At 57.5% G+C, this 20751-nt stretch overlaps 7 protein-coding genes across 7 annotated transcripts; all 7 read right to left on the reverse strand.

Moving 5' to 3' along the window:
* Positions 1 to 477: 477 nt before the first annotated feature.
* On the reverse strand, positions 478 to 810 carry LOC148590443 (feather keratin-like). The gene has a single exon (XM_088539042.1). The coding sequence runs from the start codon at positions 808 to 810 to the stop codon at positions 478 to 480; it is 333 nt and encodes a 110-aa protein (XP_088395168.1).
* Positions 811 to 3749: 2939 nt separating this feature from the next.
* Positions 3750 to 4082, reverse strand: LOC148590444 (feather keratin-like). Its single transcript, XM_088539041.1, has one exon. The coding sequence runs from the start codon at positions 4080 to 4082 to the stop codon at positions 3750 to 3752; it is 333 nt and encodes a 110-aa protein (XP_088395167.1).
* Positions 4083 to 7004: 2922 nt separating this feature from the next.
* On the reverse strand, positions 7005 to 7337 carry LOC148590445 (feather keratin-like). The gene has a single exon (XM_088539045.1). The coding sequence runs from the start codon at positions 7335 to 7337 to the stop codon at positions 7005 to 7007; it is 333 nt and encodes a 110-aa protein (XP_088395171.1).
* Positions 7338 to 10272: 2935 nt separating this feature from the next.
* LOC148590446 (feather keratin-like) lies at positions 10273 to 10605 on the reverse strand. The gene has a single exon (XM_088539046.1). It carries the CDS (start codon positions 10603 to 10605, stop codon positions 10273 to 10275), a length of 333 nt encoding a protein of 110 aa, XP_088395172.1.
* Positions 10606 to 13587: 2982 nt separating this feature from the next.
* Positions 13588 to 13920, reverse strand: LOC148590447 (feather beta keratin-like). The gene has a single exon (XM_088539036.1). The coding sequence runs from the start codon at positions 13918 to 13920 to the stop codon at positions 13588 to 13590; it is 333 nt and encodes a 110-aa protein (XP_088395162.1).
* Positions 13921 to 16894: 2974 nt separating this feature from the next.
* On the reverse strand, positions 16895 to 17227 carry LOC148590448 (feather beta keratin-like). The gene has a single exon (XM_088539038.1). The coding sequence runs from the start codon at positions 17225 to 17227 to the stop codon at positions 16895 to 16897; it is 333 nt and encodes a 110-aa protein (XP_088395164.1).
* A 2974-nt stretch (positions 17228 to 20201) lies between these two features.
* Positions 20202 to 20534, reverse strand: LOC148590449 (feather beta keratin-like). The gene has a single exon (XM_088539037.1). The coding sequence runs from the start codon at positions 20532 to 20534 to the stop codon at positions 20202 to 20204; it is 333 nt and encodes a 110-aa protein (XP_088395163.1).
* Between the last annotated feature and the right edge of the window lie 217 nt (positions 20535 to 20751).

A 20751-nucleotide genomic window follows, 5' to 3' on the forward strand; every position in this document is an offset into this window, starting at 1 on the left:
CCGGCTGGCCTTGGGAGTCCTGTCTTGGTGCCTGGAGAGGCTGAAGGAGTCTTGTAAGAAGAAAGGAAGAGGAGGCATGTGCGTTTGCTGTTCATCAACTGTTTATTGATGGAAAAGAGCAAGAGGAAGGATGGGAAAGTGGAGAGGAGGTGTTGTGAGGTGGACGTGAGAGCATCCCCGGTGTGGCCTGCCTGCTTGCAGTGGATGATCCCAGGGGCATGGTTTGCAAGGCAGCAGTGAAGCAGGAGAAGGGGTGACCCCAAGGACGAAGAGAGAGAAGAGCAGGCGCTCCTTTGGCCCCGTTGTGAAGAGGTGAGGCTGTGCCCCTTGGCCATGCACTTGCTTCCTCCCTTGCTGGAGAGGCAGAGGCGTGGACGTGGAGGCTGAATGGAGGCAATGCTGTGGAGGTGCGTTCTCAGAGGGTGGGGTGTCTTGCAGGATGTTGTTGTTTGCTGTCAGGGTGCGTGGGGAGGGTCCTTAGCAGGGGTAGCAGCCTCTTCCACGGGCGAAGCATCCAAGACCTCCCCAGCCAGCGCCATAGCCGGCGCCATAGCCATAGCCAAAGCCGAAGCCACCATTGTTGATGGGGACTCCCTGAGCGCTAAGGTTGTCACCCACGGCGGCGGAGGCGGAGGATCCGACGGCGGTGTTCTGTGGGAAGGAGGTGAGGATGGGTCCGGGCAGGGTGACCACCACGGTGGAAGGCTGGATGACCACGCGGGAGTCCTCGCACTGCCTGACACAGGGCTCGTTGCAGCTGTTAGCCAGCGGGGTGGGTCCGCAGGGGCGGCAGAGGTCGTTGCAGGCCATGGGTGTGTTGTGGAGAGGGTCCTGGAAGAGCAGGGATTGAGAAAGTGTGAGAAGGCAGGTGTGAGGAGGCGGAGGGTGTTTTGGGGCTGTGCTCCTCTTTTGGGAAGCAGAGGAGGCAGCAGAGATAACGTTTCTTTTTTCTTTTTTCTGGAGAGAGCCCTAAAAAGAGGCTGCAGAGTTTGCTTCTTTTTGCATGGGGCTGGTGGCGGAGGGACTGTGCGCAGGAAGGCGAGGGCTGCTTTGCTGGCGTTGTGTGCGGGCAGAAGTGAAGGGAGAGTGTGGGAGTGATGGAGAGGAAGGAGGCGGCGAGTGATTTGGTGCGTCGGAGGCACTGAGGGAGTTGGCGCGTTGAAGGCAGGGGCAGCTTGGAGGTGAGCGCGCAGCCCACTAGCAGCGTGAGGAAAAGGCCTTTCTCCCTGTGAGAGCTTCCCGCAGTTTGGGCATGCTGTGCGAAGGGAGGGAGCGAGGGGGAGTAGAGTGGAGGAGGGAGTGTGTCCTGTGAGCATGTCTGAGGGGTGAAGAGACTGGGGAGAAGAAGGGGCCGCGGGTTGAGACTCACCTTGTTGCCGGAGGAGGCGAAGGTGTGAGGAGAAGTGTGTGAGGGAGCGCAGCCTTGTGCCGGCTTTTATGCTGGTCCCAGAGCGCCTGAGGCGATGAGACACCCTTTGTGCATGACAGCCTTTGGGTTGCGGCTCGTCTTGAAGGCCCAACCCTGGCAAGTCATGAAGTTTGGGTTGGATTTCCTTCCCGCAATGCTCTCCTTTCATTTCCTGCTCTTTTGGAGGTGCCCATTATGATGCAGCGGTCCCTTTCAAGGGCGCCTCTGAAGTTGGGTGGCTATGGGTGTTAGGTGCACATGAGGTCGGGGGACCCCATTGTCAAAGTGTAGGCAAGGCCGAGTGTCAGCAGTGAGGTCATAGTGCGGTAGTTTCCTGGTGTGGTTAGGGGCGGCATTGTGAGGAGCGTCCCCCATTTAGTGTGCGAGCAGGAAGACTGATGTGGCATTGGCAGGAGCGTGGGCCTTGTGGCCGTGCCCCTTGGATGACGTTGCCTGCGTTGCTGTGAGCTGTGCGGGGTTTTGTTTAGGCGTCGCCATAGCGGTGAGGTTGTCTCCCCTGGTGGGTTGCCAGTTGTGATGGCCGTGCGGTGTCAGTAACGCAAAGGAGCCTGTGTGTGTCGTGTTGTGCCGTAGTGTGGTCATGCGTGGTGGACCCAATGGAAAGAGCGGAGGCAGCTGGAGAAGTCTGCTGTTGTAGCTAGGCCTGCTCTTGGGTTTGAAAGAGCTGGGTTATACTCATCTGCAAAGAGGTCACTGCCTAGGTCTCTCCTTTCCTCTCATCCGCACGTTGCCAAGGTGGTGTTTATGTGCATAGAGTCCTTAATGAATGTCTATTGGGAGTGCTGTGGAGGTTTGGGAGAGGAGGTGAGAGGCAGAGGTGGAATGGGAGTGTGAGGCAGGGCAAGGGCATATGGGCTCTGGCATGTGGCTGAGTGCCAGGGCAGAAGGGCAGTGCTGTGAGCGGTGTTGGATGGTTCAGGGTTGCAACTGGTTGTTGCAGAAAGGAAGAGCAGGAGTGCCTGGAGTCTTGGGCTCTAGACGTGAGAGCCCCTTGGCCTGTGGACTTGCGGAAGGGAGCGTGGAGGGCAGGGGCTCCACGAACTGAGTCCGTGTGAGTGCTTTGTGAGTCTGTTGCCCTTTGTGAGGTGGGAGCTGCTGCAGTGCCTTTGTGCTTTTGATGCCCCTGCAAAGGCTGTTGATGGTCCTCAATCTTGCGTAGTGTTTTCTCCTTGCTTCTTAAGAGCTGAGGTGTGCCTCCTTGTGGACAGGAGGCTACAAGGCTGTTGGAGAAGACTTGTTGTGGAGATGCTTTGTGTTGTGAGCTGCTTTGTGCAGGCCGTTGTTTGTCTGTGTTATATGAGGAAGATGCCATTGGTGGAGCAGGTGTCTGTGGGGCAAGGGTATGAGTCGTGTGTGTCCTTTCCCTTGTGCTCTCGAGTGGAGGCCCTAAGGCCAGCGGTGGTGGCCATAGATGGGGAAAGAAGGTATGTTTGCTTCTTCCTTTTTCTTTTGTGTTCCCCAGGGGCCTGCCTTTCCTTGTTTGCTGCGAGCGAAATGTGAGGGCTGGGAAGCGGTGGTGCTGATGAGAGGTTGTGCAGCGTGTGGAAGCAATGGGTGTTTTGATGAGAGCCCTGGTGATAGGGCCGGTGGTGTGTGTGTGCAAGGGCCTGCTGGGTGAAGGGAGGGTGTTGTGTGGTGTGCTGGAAGGGCATGTGGATGCCAGTATGGTTCTTGTTCCGGATTTGCTTGGGAGAGCACTCATGTGGCACCAGGCATCCTTTGGGGACTGTTGCGGGTATGTGCACGCTTGGGTGTATTTTTGCTGTGAGGGATTTGCAGTGACTTTCTTGTTGGAGAAAGGGACAAGGGATGCAGGCCCCTTTTCTCCCATCGGCCTAGCGTCCCGGCTGGCCTTGGGAGTCCTGTCTTGGTGCCTGGAGAGGCTGAAGGAGTCTTGTAAGAAGAAAGGAAGAGGAGGCATGTGCGTTTGCTGTTCATCAACTGTTTATTGATGGAAAAGAGCAAGAGGAAGGATGGGAAAGTGGAGAGGAGGTGTTGTGAGGTGGGCGTGAGAGCATCCCCGGTGTGGCCTGCCTGCGTGCAGTGGATGATCCCAGGGGCATGGTTTGCAAGGCAGCAGTGAAGCAGGAGAAGGGGTGACCCCAAGGACGAAGAGGGAGAAGAGCAGGCGCTCCTTTGGCCCTGTTGTGAAGAGGTGAGGCTGTGCCCCTTGGCCATGCACTTGCTTCCTCCCTTGCTGGAGAGGCAGAGGCGTGGACGTGGAGGCTGAATGGAGGCAATGCTGTGGAGGTGCGTTCTCAGAGGGTGGGGTGTCTTGCAGGATGTTGTTGTTTGCTGTCAGGGTGCGTGGGGAGGGTCCTTAGCAGGGGTAGCAGCCTCTTCCACGGGCGAAGCATCCAAGACCTCCCCAGCCAGCGCCATAGCCGGCGCCATAGCCATAGCCAAAGCCGAAGCCACCATTGTTGATGGGGACTCCCTGAGCGCTAAGGTTGTCACCCACGGCGGCGGAGGCGGAGGATCCGACGGCGGTGTTCTGTGGGAAGGAGGTGAGGATGGGTCCGGGCAGGGTGACCACCACGGTGGAAGGCTGGATGACCACGCGGGAGTCCTCGCACTGCCTGACACAGGGCTCGTTGCAGCTGTTAGCCAGCGGGGTGGGTCCGCAGGGGCGGCAGAGGTCGTTGCAGGCCATGGGTGTGTTGTGGAGAGGGTCCTGGAAGAGCAGGGATTGAGAAAGTGTGAGAAGGCAGGTGTGAGGAGGCGGAGGGTGTTTTGGGGCTGTGCTCCTCTTTTGGGAAGCAGAGGAGGCAGCAGAGATAACGTTTCTTTTTTCTTTTTTCTGGAGAGAGCCCTAAAAAGAGGCTGCAGAGTTTGCTTCTTTTTGCATGGGGCTGGTGGCGGAGGGACTGTGCGCAGGAAGGCGAGGGCTGCTTTGCTGGCGTTGTGTGCGGGCAGAAGTGAAGGGAGAGTGTGGGAGTGATGGAGAGGAAGGAGGCGGCGAGTGATTTGGTGCGTCGGAGGCACTGAGGGAGTTGGCGCGTTGAAGGCAGGGGCAGCTTGGAGGTGAGCGCGCAGCCCACTAGCAGCGTGAGGAAAAGGCCTTTCTCCCTGTGAGAGCTTCCCGCAGTTTGGGCATGCTGTGCGAAGGGAGGGAGCGAGGGGGAGTAGAGTGGAGGAGGGAGTGTGTCCTGTGAGCATGTCTGAGGGGTGAAGAGACTGGGGAGAAGAAGGGGCCGCGGGTTGAGACTCACCTTGTTGCCGGAGGAGGCGAAGGTGTGAGGAGAAGTGTGTGAGGGAGCGCAGCCTTGTGCCGGCTTTTATGCTGGTCCCAGAGCGCCTGAGGCGATGAGACACCCTTTGTGCATGACAGCCTTTGGGTTGCGGCTCGTCTTGAAGGCCCAACCCTGGCAAGTCATGAAGTTTGGGTTGGATTTCCTTCCCGCAATGCTCTCCTTTCATTTCCTGCTCTTTTGGAGGTGCCCATTATGATGCAGCGGTCCCTTTCAAGGGCGCCTCTGAAGTTGGGTGGGTATGGGTGTTAGGTGCACATGAGGTCGGGGGACCCCATTGTCAAAGTGTAGGCAAGGCCGAGTGTCAGCAGTGAGGTCATAGTGCGGTAGTTTCCTGGTGTGGTTAGGGGCGGCATTGTGAGGAGCGTCCCCCATTTAGTGTGCGAGCAGGAAGACTGATGTGGCATTGGCAGGAGCGTGGGCCTTGTGGCCGTGCCCCTTGGATGACGTTGCCTGCGTTGCTGTGAGCTGTGCGGGGTTTTGTTTAGGCGTCGCCATAGCGGTGAGGTTGTCTCCCCTGGTGGGTTGCCAGTTGTGATGGCCGTGCGGTGTCAGTAACGCAAAGGAGCCTGTGTGTGTCGTGTTGTGCCGTAGTGTGGTCATGCGTGGTGGACCCAATGGAAAGAGCGGAGGCAGCTGGAGAAGTCTGCTGTTGTAGCTAGGCCTGCTCTTGGGTTTGAAAGAGCTGGGTTATACTCATCTGCAAAGAGGTCACTGCCTAGGTCTCTCCTTTCCTCTCATCCGCACGTTGCCAAGGTGGTGTTTATGTGCATAGAGTCCTTAATGAATGTCTATTGGGAGTGCTGTGGAGGTTTGGGAGAGGAGGTGAGAGGCAGAGGTGGAGTGGGAGTGTGAGGCAGGGCAAGGGCATATGGGCTCTGGCATGTGGCTGAGTGCCAGGGCAGAAGGGCAGTGCTGTGAGCGGTGTTGGATGGTTCAGGGTTGCAACTGGTTGTTGCAGAAAGGAAGAGCAGGAGTGCCTGGAGTCTTGGGCTCTAGACGTGAGAGCCCCTTGGCCTGTGGACTTGCGGAAGGGAGCGTGGAGGGCGAGGGCTCCACGAACTGAGTCCGCATGAGTGCTTTGTGAGTCTGTTGCCCTTTGTGAGATGGGAGCTGCTGCAGTGCCTTTGTGCTTTTGATGCCCCTGCAAAGGCTGTTGATGGTTCTCAATCTTGCGTAGTGTTTTCTCCTTGCTTCTTAAGAGCTGAGGTGTGCCTGCTTGTGGACAGGAGGCTACAAGGCTGTTGGAGAAGACTTGTTGTGGAGATGCTTTGTGTTGTGAGCTGCTTTGTGCAGGCCGTTGTTTGTGTTATACGGGGAAGATGCCGTTGGTGGAGCAGGTGTCTGTGGGGCAAGGGTATGAGTCGTGTGTGTCCTTTCCCTTGTGCTCTTGAGTGGAGGCCCTAAGGCCAGCGGTGGTGGCCATAGATGGGGAAAGAAGGTATGTTTGCTTCTTCCTTTTTCTTTTGTGTTCCCCAGGGGCCTGCCTTTCCTTGTTTGCTGCGAGCGAAATGTGAGGGCTGGGAAGCGGTGGTGCTGATGAGAGGTTGTGCAGCGTGTGGAAGCAATGGGTGTTTTGATGAGAGCCCTGGTGATAGGGCCGGTGGTGTGTGTGTGCAAGGGCCTGCTGGGTGAAGGGAGGGTGTTGTGTGGTGTGCTGGAAGGGCATGTGGATGCCAGTATGGTTCTTGTTCCGGATTTGCTTGGGAGAGCACTCATGTGGCACCAGGCATCCTTTGGGGACTGTTGCGGGTATGTGCACGCTTTGGTGAGGGATTTGCAGTGACTTTCTTGTTGGAGAAAGGGACAAGGGACGCAGGCCCCTTTTCTCCCATCGGCCTAGCGTCCCGGCTGGCCTTGGGAGTCCTGTCTTGGTGCCTGGAGAGGCTGAAGGAGTCTTGTAAGAAGAAAGGAAGAGGAGGCATGCGCGTTTGCTGTTCATCAACTGTTTATTGATGGAAAAGAGCAAGAGGAAGGATGGGAAAGTGGAGAGGAGGTGTTGTGAGGTGGACGTGAGAGCATCCCCGGTGTGGCCTGCCTGCTTGCAGTGGATGATCCCAGGGGCATGGTTTGCAAGGCAGCAGTGAAGCAGGAGAAGGGGTGACCCCAAGGACGAAGAGAGAGAAGAGCAGGCGCTCCTTTGGCCCCGTTGTGAAGAGGTGAGGCTGTGCCCCTTGGCCATGCACTTTCTTCCTCCCTTGCTGGAGAGGCAGAGGCGTGGACGTGGAGGCTGAATGGAGGCAATGCTGTGGAGGTGCGTTCTCAGAGGGTGGGGTGTCTTGCATGATGTTGTTGTTTGCTGTCAGGGTGCGTGGGGAGGGTCCTTAGCAGGGGTAGCAGCCTCTTCCACGGGCGAAGCATCCAAGACCTCCCCAGCCAGCGCCATAGCCGGCGCCATAGCCATAGCCAAAGCCGAAGCCACCATTGTTGATGGGGACTCCCTGAGCGCTAAGGTTGTCACCCACGGCGGCAGAGGCGGAGGATCCGACGGCGGTGTTCTGTGGGAAGGAGGTGAGGATGGGTCCGGGCAGGGTGACCACCACGGTGGAAGGCTGGATGACCACGCGGGAGTCCTCGCACTGCCTGACACAGGGCTCGTTGCAGCTGTTAGCCAGCGGGGTGGGTCCGCAGGGGCGGCAGAGGTCGTTGCAGGCCATGGGTGTGTTGTGGAGAGGGTCCTGGAAGAGCAGGGATTGAGAAAGTGTGAGAAGGCAGGTGTGAGGAGGCGGAGGGTGTTTTGGGGCTGTGCTCCTCTTTTGGGAAGCAGAGGAGGCAGCAGAGATAACGTTTCTTTTTTCTTTTTTCTGGAGAGAGCCCTAAAAAGAGGCTGCAGAGTTTGCTTCTTTTTGCATGGGGCTGGTGGCGGAGGGACTGTGCGCAGGAAGGCGAGGGCTGCTTTGCTGGCGTTGTGTGCGGGCAGAAGTGAAGGGAGAGTGTGGGAGTGATGGAGAGGAAGGAGGCGGCGAGTGATTTGGTGCGTCGGAGGCACTGAGGGAGTTGGCGCGTTGAAGGCAGGGGCAGCTTGGAGGTGAGCGCGCAGCCCACTAGCAGCGTGAGGAAAAGGCCTTTCTCCCTGTGAGAGCTTCCCGCAGTTTGGGCATGCTGTGCGAAGGGAGGGAGCGAGGGGGAGTAGAGTGGAGGAGGGAGTGTGTCCTGTGAGCATGTCTGAGGGGTGAAGAGACTGGGGAGAAGAAGGGGCCGCGGGTTGAGACTCACCTTGTTGCCGGAGGAGGCGAAGGTGTGAGGAGAAGTGTGTGAGGGAGCGCAGCCTTGTGCCGGCTTTTATGCTGGTCCCAGAGCGCCTGAGGCGATGAGACACCCTTTGTGCATGACAGCCTTTGGGTTGCGGCTCGTCTTGAAGGTCCAACCCTGGCAAGTCATGAAGTTTGGGTTGGATTTCCTTCCCGCAATGCTCTCCTTTCATTTCCTGCTCTTTTGGAGGTGCCCATTATGATGCAGCGGTCCCTTTCAAGGGCGCCTCTGAAGTTGGGTGGCTATGGATGTTAGGCGCACATGAGGTCGGAGGACCCCATTGTCAAAGTGTAGGCAAGGCCGAGTGTCAGCAGTGAGGTCATAGTGCGGTAGTTTCCTGGTGTGGTTAGGGGCGGCATTGTGAGGAGCGTCTCCCATTTAGTGTGCGAGCAGGAAGACTGGTGTGGCATTGGCAGGAGCGTGGGCCTTGTGGCCGTGCCCCTTGGATGACGTTGCCTGCGTTGCTGTGAGCTGTGCGGGGTTTTGTTTAGGCGTCGCCATAGCGGTGAGGTTGTCTCCCCTGGTGGGTTGCCGGTTGTGATGGCCGTGCGGTGTCAGTAACGCAAAGGAGCCTGTGTGTGTCGTGTTGTGCCGTAGTGTGGTCATGCGTGGTGGACCCAATGAAAAGAGCGGAGGCAGCTGGAGAAGTCTGCTGTTGTAGCTAGGCCTGCTCTTGGGTTTGAAAGAGCTGGGTTATACTCATCTGCAAAGAGGTCACTGCCTAGGTCTCTCCTTTCCTCTCATCCGCACGTTGCCAAGGTGGTGTTTATCTGCATAGAGTCCTTAATGAATGTCTATTGGGAGTGCTGTGGAGGTTTGGGAGAGGAGGTGAGAGGCAGAGGTGGAGTGGGAGTGTGAGGCAGGGCAAGGGCATATGGGCTCTGGCATGTGGCTGAGTGCCAGGGCAGAAGGGCAGGGCTGTGAGCGGTGTTGGATGGTTCAGGGTTGCAACTGGTTGTTGCAGAAAGGAAGAGCAGGAGTGCCTGGAGTCTTGGGCTCTAGACGTGAGAGCCCCTTGGCCTGTGGACTTGCGGAAGGGAGCGTGGAGGGCAGGGGCTCCACGAACTGAGTCCGCGTGAGTGCTTTGTGAGTCTGTTGCCCTTTGTGAGATGGGAGCTGCTGCAGTGCCTTTGTGCTTTTGATGCCCCTGCAAAGGCTGTTGATGGTCCTCAATCTTGCGTAGTGTTTTCTCCTTGCTTCTTAGGAGCTGAGGTGTGCCTGCTTGTGGACAGGAGGCTACAAGGCTGTTGGAGAAGACTTGTTGTGGAGATGCTTTGTGTTGTGAGCTGCTTTGTGCAGGCCATTGTTTGTGTTATACGGGGAAGATGCCGTTGGTGGAGCAGGTGTCTGTGGGGCAAGGGTATGAGTCGTGTGTGTCCTTTCCCTTGTGCTCTTGAGTGGAGGCCCTAAGGCCAGCGGTGGTGGCCATAGATGGGGAAAGAAGGTATGTTTGCTTCTTCCTTTTTCTTTTGTGTTCCCCAGGGGCCTGCCTTTCCTTGTTTGCTGCGAGCGAAATGTGAGGGCTGGGAAGCGGTGGTGCTGATGAGAGGTTGTGCAGCGTGTGGAAGCAATGGGTGTTTTGATGAGAGCCCTGGTGATAGGGCCGGTGGTGTGTGTGTGCAAGGGCCTGCTGGGTGAAGGGAGGGTGTTGTGTGGTGTGCTGGAAGGGCATGTGGATGCCAGTATGGTTCTTGTTCCGGATTTGCTTGGGAGAGCACTCATGTGGCACCAGGCATCCTTTGGGGACTGTTGCGGGTATGTGCACGCTTGGGTGTATTTTTGCTGTGAGGGATTTGCAGTGACTTTCTTGTTGGAGAAAGGGACAAGGGACGCAGGCCCCTTTTCTCCCATCGGCCTAGCGTCCCGGCTGGCCTTGGGAGTCCTGTCTTGGTGCCTGGAGAGGCTGAAGGAGTCTTGTAAGAAGAAAGGAAGAGGAGGCATGTGCGTTTGCTGTTCATCAACTGTTTATTGATGGAAAAGAGCAAGAGGAAGGATGGGAAAGTGGAGAGGAGGTGTTGTGAGGTGGACGTGAGAGCATCCCCGGTGTGGCCTGCCTGCTTGCAGTGGATGATCCCAGGGGCATGGTTTGCAAGGCAGCAGTGAAGCAGGAGAAGGGGTGACCCCAAGGACGAAGAGAGAGAAGAGCAGGCGCTCCTTTGGCCCCGTTGTGAAGAGGTGAGGCTGTGCCCCTTGGCCATGCACTTGCTTCCTCCCTTGCTGGAGAGGCAGAGGCGTGGACGTGGAGGCTGAATGGAGGCAATGCTGTGGAGGTGCGTTCTCAGAGGGTGGGGTGTCTTGCAGGATGTTGTTGTTTGCTGTCAGGGTGCGTGGGGAGGGTCCTTAGCAGGGGTAGCAGCCTCTTCCACGGGCGAAGCATCCAAGACCTCCCCAGCCAGCGCCATAGCCGGCGCCATAGCCATAGCCAAAGCCGAAGCCACCATTGTTGATGGGGACTCCCTGAGCGCTAAGGTTGTCACCCACGGCGGCAGAGGCGGAGGATCCGACGGCGGTGTTCTGTGGGAAGGAGGTGAGGATGGGTCCGGGCAGGGTGACCACCACGGTGGAAGGCTGGATGACCACGCGGGAGTCCTCGCACTGCCTGACACAGGGCTCGTTGCAGCTGTTAGCCAGCGGGGTGGGTCCGCAGGGGCGGCAGAGGTCGTTGCAGGCCATGGGTGTGTTGTGGAGAGGGTCCTGGAAGAGCAGGGATTGAGAAAGTGTGAGAAGGCAGGTGTGAGGAGGCGGAGGGTGTTTTGGGGCTGTGCTCCTCTTTTGGGAAGCAGAGGAGGCAGCAGAGATAACGTTTCTTTTTTCTTTTTTCTGGAGAGAGCCCTAAAAAGAGGCTGCAGAGTTTGCTTCTTTTTGCATGGGGCTGGTGGCGGAGGGACTGTGCGCAGGAAGGCGAGGGCTGCTTTGCTGGCGTTGTGTGCGGGCAGAAGTGAAGGGAGAGTGTGGGAGTGATGGAGAGGAAGGAGGCGGCGAGTGATTTGGTGCGTCGGAGGCACTGAGGGAGTTGGCGCGTTGAAGGCAGGGGCAGCTTGGAGGTGAGCGCGCAGCCCACTAGCAGCGTGAGGAAAAGGCCTTTCTCCCTGTGAGAGCTTCCCGCAGTTTGGGCATGCTGTGCGAAGGGAGGGAGCGAGGGGGAGTAGAGTGGAGGAGGGAGTGTGTCCTGTGAGCATGTCTGAGGGGTGAAGAGATTGGGGAGAAGAAGGGGCCGCGGGTTGAGACTCACCTTGTTGCCGGAGGAGGCGAAGGTGTGAGGAGAAGTGTGTGAGGGAGCGCAGCCTTGTGCCGGCTTTTATGCTGGTCCCAGAGCGCCTGAGGCGATGAGACACCCTTTGTGCATGACAGCCTTTGGGTTGCGGCTCGTCTTGAAGGCCCAACCCTGGCAAGTCATGAAGTTTGGGTTGGATTTCCTTCCCGCAATGCTCTCCTTTCATTTCCTGCTCTTTTGGAGGTGCCCATTATGATGCAGCGGTCCCTTTCAAGGGCGCCTCTGAAGTTGGGTGGCTATGGATGTTAGGCGCACATGAGGTCGGAGGACCCCATTGTCAAAGTGTAGGCAAGGCCGAGTGTCAGCAGTGAGGTCATAGTGCGGTAGTTTCCTGGTGTGGTTAGGGGCGGCATTGTGAGGAGCGTCCCCCATTTAGTGTGCGAGCAGGAAGACTGGTGTGGCATTGGCAGGAGCGTGGGCCTTGTGGCCGTGCCCCTTGGATGACGTTGCCTGCGTTGCTGTGAGCTGTGCGGGGTTTTGTTTAGGCGTCGCCATAGCGGTGAGGTTGTCTCCCCTGGTGGGTTGCCGGTTGTGATGGCCGTGCGGTGTCAGTAACGCAAAGGAGCCTGTGTGTGTCGTGTTGTGCCGTAGTGTGGTCATGCGTGGTGGACCCAATGGAAAGAGCGGAGGCAGCTGGAGAAGTCTGCTGTTGTAGCTAGGCCTGCTCTTGGGTTTGAAAGAGCTGGGTTATACTCATCTGCAAAGAGGTCCCTGCCTAGGTCTCTCCTTTCCTCTCATCCGCACGTTGCCAAGGTGGTGTTTATCTGCATAGAGTCCTTAATGAATGTCTATTGGGAGTGCTGTGGAGGTTTGGGAGAGGAGGTGAGAGGCAGAGGTGGAGTGGGAGTGTGAGGCAGGGCAAGGGCATATGGGCTCTGGCATGTGGCTGAGTGCCAGGGCAGAAGGGCAGGGCTGTGAGCGGTGTTGGATGGTTCAGGGTTGCAACTGGTTGTTGCAGAAAGGAAGAGCAGGAGTGCCTGGAGTCTTGGGCTCTAGACGTGAGAGCCCCTTGGCCTGTGGACTTGCGGAAGGGAGCGTGGAGGGCAGGGGCTCCACGAACTGAGTCCGCGTGAGTGCTTTGTGAGTCTGTTGCCCTTTGTGAGATGGGAGCTGCTGCAGTGCCTTTGTGCTTTTGATGCCCCTGCAAAGGCTGTTGATGGTCCTCAATCTTGCGTAGTGTTTTCTTCTTGCTTCTTAAGAGCTGAGGTGTGCCTGCTTGTGGACAGGAGGCTACAAGGCTGTTGGAGAAGACTTGTTGTGGAGGAAGAGAAAGAGGAAGAGTGGAGCTGCTTTGTGGTGTGAGCTGCTTTGTGGAGGCCGTTGTTTGACTGTGTTTTGTATAAGGATGATGCCCTTGGTAGAGCGGGTCGCGGTGGCGCCTTTAGCTGAGTGGCGTTAGCGAGTTCCCTGTTTTTCAGGAGTGGAGGCCCTGAGGCCGATGGCAGCAGCCCTAGCTGAGGAAAGGAGGTGCGTTGGCCGCTTTCTTCTTTCTTTGTGTTGCCCGCGGCCTGCCTTTCCTCGGTGTTCGCTGAGAATATTTCCTGGGAAGTAGTGGTGTTGGTCCAGCATATGGCCGCACATGTGGACACGCATGTGCGGCATGTGGAGGCAGTGAGCGTTTGGGTCGGAGCGGTGTTCGTAGTGGCCGTAGTGTGTACAAGGGCTTTTTGTGTGAAGGGAGGGTGTTGTGTGGTGTGCTGGCAGGGCATGTGGATTGCCGCATGACTGTTGGTGTGTATTTTCTTGGGAGGGCTGTTGGTAGTGGTGTGGAAGACATCGTTGTCCTGCTCTGAGGGGATGTGTACCCTTGGGTGTGTTTGTGCTGTTAGGGTCTTGCGGTGACTGTCTAGTTAGAGGCAGAGACAAGGAGCACAGGCCCCTTTTCTCCCGTTGGCTCAGCCTCCCCGCTGGCCTTGGGAGTCCTGCCTCGGTGTGTGGAGAGGCTGAAAGAGTCTTGTAAGAAGAAAGGAAGAGGAGGCGTCTGTGTTTCCTATTCATGAGCAGTTTATTGATGGAAAAGAGTGAGAGGAAGGATGGGAAAGTGGAAAAGAGGTGGTGTGAGCTAGAATTCAGAGCATCAACGCTGTGGCCTGCCTGTGTGCAGTGGATGGTCCCACTGCACATTTACAAGGCAGCAGTGAAGCCAAAGAAGGGGTGACGCCATGGAAGAAGTGGGAGAAGAGCAGGCGCTCCTTTGGCCTCCCCGTTGTCAAGAGGTGAGGCTGTGCCCCTTGGCCATGCACTTGCTTCCTCCCTTGCTGGAGAGACAGAGGCATGGACACAGAGCCCAAGCGGAGCCAGTGTTGTGGAGCTGCATCCTCAGAGGGTTGAGTGTCTTGCAGGACGTTGTTGTCTGTGGTCAGGGTTCGTGGGGAGGGTCCTTAGCAGGGGTAGCAGCCTCTTCCACGGGCGAAGCCTCCAAGACCTCCAAAGCCGGCGCCATAGCCGGCGCCATAGCCATAGCCAAAGCCGAAGCCACCATTGTTGATGGGGACTCCCTGAGCGCTAAGGTTTGCACCCACAGCGGCAGAGGAGGAGGATCCGACAGCGGTGCTCTGGGGGAAGGAGCTGAGGATGGGTCCGGGCAGGGTGACGAGAACAGCGGGAGGCTGGATGACCACGCGGGAGTCCTCGCACTGCCTGACACAGGGCTCGTTGCAGCTGTTAGCCAGCGGGGTGGGTCCGCAGGGGCGGCAGAGGTCGTTGCAGGCCATGGGTGTGTTGTGGAGAGGGCCCTGGAAGAGCGGGGGTTGAGAAGATGTGAGGAGGCGGGTGTGAGGAGGCGGAGGGTGTTGTGGGCCTGTGCCCCTGTTGTGGGGAGCAGGGGTGAGAGGAGGCAGCAGAGATGCTGGTGGCTGTAGAGGAGAGCGTCCCCAGAAAGAGTCCCCAGGTGTGGGTACTTGTTGCGTGGGGCAGGTGGAGGAAGGACTGTGCGCAGTAGCTCTAGAGCTGCTTTGCTGTGGGTGTGTGTGAGCAGAGGTGGAGGGAGATTGTGTGGGTGAGGATGGGGAAGGAGGCAGTGAGGGAGTTGGTGCATTGAAGGCAGAGGGCAGCTTGAGGGAGAGCACACAGCTCCCGAGCAGTGTGAGGGAAAGGTGTTTGTCCCTGCAAGAGATTGGCGCAGTTTGGCGGCAATGTGAGAAGAGAGCGAGCGAGGGGCAGTAGATTGGAGGAGGGAGTATGTCCCGTCAGCGTGTGTGGGAAGAGAAGGCCGTTGTGGGAAGAAGGGGTCGGTTGTTGAGACTCACCTTGTTGCCGGAGGAGGCGAAGGTGTGAGGAGAAGTGTGTGAGGGAGCGCAGCGTTGTGCTGCCTTTTATGCTGGTCCCAGAGCCCCCGGGGCGATGAGACGCTCTTTGCACGTGACAGCATTGAGCATGCGGCTCATCCTGAAGGCGCGACCCTGCCAAGTCATCAAGTTAGTGTTGGTTTTCCTTCCCGCAAAGCTCTCTTTTCATTTCCTCCCCTTGCAGAGGTGCCCATTATGGTGCCGCAGTCTCTTTCAAGGTCGCCTCTGAAGCTGGGTGGATTTTAGTGGAATGCGCATGTCAGGCGAACGGGGACACCACTGTCAAAGTGTAGGTGAGGCCGGGTGTGAGCAGTGAGCTCCTTGTATGGTGGTTGTGTGGTGTGGTTAGCGGCTGCATTATGAGTAGTGTCCTCCGTTTTGTGTGTGAGCAGGGAGGCTGTTGTGGCATTGGCAGGAGTGTTGGACACCCGCCCTGGCCCCTTGGATGACTTTGCCTGCCTTGCCGTGAGCTACGCAGGGTTTGGTCTAGGGCTCGCAATAGCGGTGAGGTTGGCTCCCCTGGTGGCTCGCCGATTGTGCTGCGTGCGCGGTGCCAGTAATTAGAAAGCTGGCTGCGTGTGTATTGCTGTGGTGTGGCGGTGCGCACTGTGCATGCGCAATAGAAGGAGTGGAGACAGGGTTTTGGGAAGAGAAGTGTGTTTTGCGAGCTAGGTCTCTTTTTGAGTTTGGAAGATTTAGTTCGCCCTTGTGTCAGGAGGGTGCTGGTGGTCGGTGGCTGGGGTTCTCCTTTCCTCACTTTTATAGCGTGGTGTTCAGCTGGCACCAGTCCTTCGTGAGTTCTTTGGGAGTGCTGTGGATGTTTGGGAGAGATGCTGAGTGCTTTGAGAGGCAGAGGTAGCGCCAGAGTGTCAGGCAGGGTTAGGGCTTTTGCGGGGGTGGCCTGTGGAGAGGGTACAGGGCGAGAACAGTGCTGTGAGCGGTGTTGGAAGGGTCAGGGTTGCAACTGGTTATTGCACAAGAGAAGAGCAAGAGGACATGGAGACTTGGGCTCTAGATGGGAGAGTTTCTTGCCGTGTTGACATGCAGCTAGAAGTGTGGAGGACAGGGGCTCCAGCAACTGGGCATGCCCGAGTGCTTTGTGAGCGTGTTGTCCTTGTTGAGATGGGACCTGCTTTTCTCTCTTTGGGGTCCCTGAGAATGCTGTTCCTGATGCTCAATGTTCCATAGTCTTCCCTCCTTGCTTCTTGAGAGCATAGGTGTGCCTGCGTTGCAGACGGGACTCTGCAAAGCAATTGGAGAAGACTTGTTGTGGAGGAAGAGAAAGAGGAAGAGTGGAGCTGCTTTGTGGTGTGAGCTGCTTTGTGCAGGCCGTTGTTTGACTGTGTTTTGTATAAGGAAGATGCCCTTGGTAGAGCGGGTCGCGGTGGCGCCTTTAGCTGAGTGGCGTTAGCGAGTTCCCTGTTTTTCAGGAGTGGAGGCCCTGAGGCCGATGGCAGCAGCCCTAGCTGAGGAAAGGAGGTGCGTTGGCCGCTTTCTTCTTTCTTTGTGTTGCCCGCGGCCTGCCTTTCCTCGGTGTTCGCTGAGAATATTTCCTGGGAAGTAGTGGTGTTGGTCCAGCATATGGCATGCTGGACCAACATGTGGACACGCATGTGCGGCATGTGGAGGCAGTGAGCGTTTGGGTCGGAGCGGTGTTCGTAGTGGCCGTAGTGTGTACAAGGGCTTTTTGTGTGAAGGGAGGGTGTTGTGTGGTGTGCTGGCAGGGCATGTGGATTGCCGCATGGCTGTTGGTGTGTATTTTCTTGGGAGGGCTGTTGGTAGTGGTGTGGAAGACATCATTGTCCTGTTCTGAGGGGATGTGTACCCTTGGGTGTGTTTGTGCTGTTAGGGTCTTGCGGTGACTGTCTTGTTGGAGGCAGAGACAAGGAGCACAGGCCCCTTTTCTCCCGTTGGCTCAGCCTCCCCGCTGGCCTTGGGAGTCCTGCCTCGGTGTGTGGAGAGGCTGAAAGAGTCTTGTAAGAAGAAAGGAAGAGGAGGCGTCTGTGTTTCCTATTCATGAGCAGTTTATTGATGGAAAAGAGTGAGAGGAAGGATGGGAAAGTGGAAAAGAGGTGGTGTGAGCTAGAATTCAGAGCATCAACGCTGTGGCCTGCCTGTGTGCAGTGGATGGTCCCACTGCACATTTACAAGGCAGCAGTGAAGCCAAAGAAGGGGTGACGCCATGGAAGAAGTGGGAGAAGAGCAGGCGCTCCTTTGGCCTCCCCGTTGTCAAGAGGTGAGGCTGTGCCCCTTGGCCATGCACTTGCTTCCTCCCTTGCTGGAGAGACAGAGGCATGGACACAGAGCCCAAGCGGAGCCAGTGTTGTGGAGCTGCATCCTCAGAGGGTTGAGTGTCTTGCAGGACGTTGTTGTCTGTGGTCAGGGTTCGTGGGGAGGGTCCTTAGCAGGGGTAGCAGCCTCTTCCACGGGCGAAGCCTCCAAGACCTCCAAAGCCGGCGCCATAGCCGGCGCCATAGCCATAGCCAAAGCCGAAGCCACCATTGTTGATGGGGACTCCCTGAGCGCTAAGGTTTGCACCCACAGCGGCAGAGGAGGAGGATCCGACAGCGGTGCTCTGGGGGAAGGAGCTGAGGATGGGTCCGGGCAGGGTGACGAGAACAGCGGGAGGCTGGATGACCACGCGGGAGTCCTCGCACTGCCTGACACAGGGCTCGTTGCAGCTGTTAGCCAGCGGGGTGGGTCCGCAGGGGCGGCAGAGGTCGTTGCAGGCCATGGGTGTGTTGTGGAGAGGGCCCTGGAAGAGCGGGGGTTGAGAAGATGTGAGGAGGCGGGTGTGAGGAGGCGGAGGGTGTTGTGGGCCTGTGCCCCTGTTGTGGGGAGCAGGGGTGAGAGGAGGCAGCAGAGATGCTGGTGGCTGTAGAGGAGAGCGTCCCCAGAAAGAGTCCCCAGGTGTGGGTACTTGTTGCGTGGGGCAGGTGGAGGAAGGAGTGTGCGCAGTAGCTCTAGAGCTGCTTTGCTGTGGGTGTGTGTGAGCAGAGGTGGAGGGAGATTGTGTGGGTGAGGATGGGGAAGGAGGCAGTGAGGGAGTTGGTGCATTGAAGGCAGAGGGCAGCTTGAGGGAGAGCACACAGCTCCCGAGCAGTGTGAGGGAAAGGTGTTTGTCCCTGCAAGAGATTGGCGCAGTTTGGCGGCAATGTGAGAAGAGAGCGAGCGAGGGGCAGTAGATTGGAGGAGGGAGTATGTCCCGTCAGCGTGTGTGGGAAGAGAAGGCCGTTGTGGGAAGAAGGGTTCGGTTGTTGAGACTCACCTTGTTGCCGGAGGAGGCGAAGGTGTGAGGAGAAGTGTGTGAGGGAGCGCAGCGTTGTGCTGCCTTTTATGCTGGTCCCAGAGCCCCCGGGGCGATGAGACGCTCTTTGCACGTGACAGCATTGAGCATGCGGCTCATCCTGAAGGCGCGACCCTGCCAAGTCATCAAGTTAGTGTTGGTTTTCCTTCCCGCAAAGCTCTCTTTTCATTTCCTCCCCTTGCAGAGGTGCCCATTATGGTGCCGCGGTCTCTTTCAAGGTCGCCTCTGAAGCTGGGTGGATTTTAGTGGAATGCGCATGTCAGGCGAACGGGGACACCACTGTCAAAGTGTAGGTGAGGCCGAGTGTGAGCAGTGAGCTCCTTGTATGGTGGTTGTGTGGTGTGGTTAGCGGCTGCATTATGAGTAGTGTCCTCCGTTTTGTGTGTGAGCAGGGAGGCTGTTGTGGCATTGGCAGGAGTGTTGGACACCCGCCCTGGCCCCTTGGATGACTTTGCCTGCCTTGCCGTGAGCTACGCAGGGTTTGGTCTAGGGCTCGCAATAGCGGTGAGGTTGGCTCCCCTGGTGGCTCGCCGATTGTGCTGCGTGCGCGGTGCCAGTAATTAGAAAGCTGGCTGCGTGTGTATTGCTGTGGTGTGGCGGTGCGCACTGTGCATGCGCAATAGAAGGAGTGGAAGCAGGGTTTTGGGAAGAGAAGTGTGTTTTGCGAGCTAGGTCTCTTTTTGAGTTTGGAAGATTTAGTTCGCCCTTGTGTCAGGAGGGTGCTGGTGGTCGGTGGCTGGGGTTCTCCTTTCCTCACTTTTATAGCGTGGTGTTCAGCTGGCACCAGTCCTTCATGAGTTCTTTGGGAGAGCTGTGGATGTTTGGGAGAGATGCTGAGTGCTTTGAGAGGCAGAGGTAGCGCCAGAGTGTCAGGCAGGGTTAGGGCTTTTGCGGGGGTGGCCTGTGGAGAGGGTACAGGGCGAGAACAGTGCTGTGAGCGGTGTTGGAAGGGTCAGGGTTGCAACTGGTTATTGCACAAGAGAAGAGCAAGAGGACATGGAGACTTGGGCTCTAGATGGGAGAGTTTCTTGCCGTGTTGACATGCAGCTAGAAGTGTGGAGGACAGGGGCTCCAGCAACTGGGCATGCCCGAGTGCTTTGTGAGCGTGTTGTCCTTGTTGAGATGGGACCTGCTTTTCTCTCTTTGGGGTCCCTGAGAATGCTGTTCCTGATGCTCAATGTTCCATAGTCTTCCCTCCTTGCTTCTTGAGAGCATAGGTGTGCCTGCGTTGCAGACGGGAGTCTGCAAAGCAATTGGAGAAGACTTGTTGTGGAGGAAGAGAAAGAGGAAGAGTGGAGCTGCTTTGTGGTGTGAGCTGCTTTGTGCAGGCCGTTGTTTGACTGTGTTTTGTATAAGGAAGATGCCCTTGGTAGAGCGGGTCGCGGTGGCGCCTTTAGCTGAGTGGCGTTAGCGAGTTCCCTGTTTTTCAGGAGTGGAGGCCCTGAGGCCGATGGCAGCAGCCCTCGCTGAGGAAAGGAGGTGCGTTGGCCGCTTTCTTCTTTCTTTGTGTTGCCCGCGGCCTGCCTTTCCTCGGTGTTCGCTGAGAATATTTCCTGGGAAGTAGTGGTGTTGGTCCAGCATATGGCATGCTGGACCAACATGTGGACACGCATGTGCGGCATGTGGAGGCAGTGAGCGTTTGGGTCGGAGCGGTGTTCGTAGTGGCCGTAGTGTGTACAAGGGCTTTTTGTGTGAAGGGAGGGTGTTGTGTGGTGTGCTGGCAGGGCATGTGGATTGCCGCATGGCTGTTGGTGTGTATTTTCTTGGGAGGGCTGTTGGTAGTGGTGTGGAAGACATCGTTGTCCTGTTCTGAGGGGATGTGTACCCTTGGGTGTGTTTGTGCTGTTAGGGTCTTGCGGTGACTGTCTTGTTGGAGGCAGAGACAAGGAGCACAGGCCCCTTTTCTCCCGTTGGCTCAGCCTCCCCGCTGGCCTTGGGAGTCCTGCCTCGGTGTGTGGAGAGGCTGAAAGAGTCTTGTAAGAAGAAAGGAAGAGGAGGCGTCTGTGTTTACTATTCATGAGCAGTTTATTGATGGAAAAGAGTGAGAGGAAGGATGGGAAAGTGGAAAAGAGGTGGTGTGAGCTAGAATTCAGAGCATCAACGCTGTGGCCTGCCTGTGTGCAGTGGATGGTCCCACTGCACATTTACAAGGCAGCAGTGAAGCCAAAGAAGGGGTGATGCCATGGAAGAAGTGGGAGAAGAGCAGGCGCTCCTTTGGCCTCCCCGTTGTCAAGAGGTGAGGCTGTGCCCCTTGGCCATGCACTTGCTTCCTCCCTTGCTGGAGAGACAGAGGCATGGACACAGAGCCCAAGCGGAGCCAGTGTTGTGGAGCTGCATCCTCAGAGGGTTGAGTGTCTTGCAGGACGTTGTTGTCTGTGGTCAGGGTTCGTGGGGAGGGTCCTTAGCAGGGGTAGCAGCCTCTTCCACGGGCGAAGCCTCCAAGACCTCCAAAGCCGGCGCCATAGCCGGCGCCATAGCCATAGCCAAAGCCGAAGCCACCATTGTTGATGGGGACTCCCTGAGCGCTAAGGTTTGCACCCACAGCGGCAGAGGAGGAGGATCCGACAGCGGTGCTCTGGGGGAAGGAGCTGAGGATGGGTCCGGGCAGGGTGACGAGAACAGCGGGAGGCTGGATGACCACGCGGGAGTCCTCGCACTGCCTGACACAGGGCTCGTTGCAGCTGTTAGCCAGCGGGGTGGGTCCGCAGGGGCGGCAGAGGTCGTTGCAGGCCATGGGTGTGTTGTGGAGAGGGCCCTGGAAGAGCGGGGGTTGAGAAGATGTGAGGAGGCGGGTGTGAGGAGGCGGAGGGTGTTGTGGGCCTGTGCCCCTGTTGTGGGGAGCAGGGGTGAGAGGAGGCAGCAGAGATGCTGGTGGCTGTAGAGGAGAGCGTCCCCAGAAAGAGTCCCCAGGTGTGGGTACTTGTTGCGTGGGGCAGGTGGAGGAAGGAGTG

The sequence above is a fragment of the Tinamus guttatus genome, unplaced genomic scaffold, assembly GCF_059628265.1.
Source record: "Tinamus guttatus ecotype Peru unplaced genomic scaffold, ASM5962826v1 Tinamus_guttatus_pri_ptg001341l, whole genome shotgun sequence".
Lineage (NCBI taxonomy): Eukaryota > Metazoa > Chordata > Aves > Tinamiformes > Tinamidae > Tinamus > Tinamus guttatus.

Bases quoted from the DNA above. Each gene is read 5' to 3' on its own strand.
- LOC148590443 (XM_088539042.1), bottom strand. From the start codon at position 810: ATGGCCTGCAACGACCTCTGCCGCCCCTGCGGACCCACCCCGCTGGCT.
- LOC148590444 (XM_088539041.1), bottom strand. From the start codon at position 4,082: ATGGCCTGCAACGACCTCTGCCGCCCCTGCGGACCCACCCCGCTGGCT.
- LOC148590445 (XM_088539045.1), bottom strand. From the start codon at position 7,337: ATGGCCTGCAACGACCTCTGCCGCCCCTGCGGACCCACCCCGCTGGCT.
- LOC148590446 (XM_088539046.1), bottom strand. From the start codon at position 10,605: ATGGCCTGCAACGACCTCTGCCGCCCCTGCGGACCCACCCCGCTGGCT.
- LOC148590447 (XM_088539036.1), bottom strand. From the start codon at position 13,920: ATGGCCTGCAACGACCTCTGCCGCCCCTGCGGACCCACCCCGCTGGCT.
- LOC148590448 (XM_088539038.1), bottom strand. From the start codon at position 17,227: ATGGCCTGCAACGACCTCTGCCGCCCCTGCGGACCCACCCCGCTGGCT.
- LOC148590449 (XM_088539037.1), bottom strand. From the start codon at position 20,534: ATGGCCTGCAACGACCTCTGCCGCCCCTGCGGACCCACCCCGCTGGCT.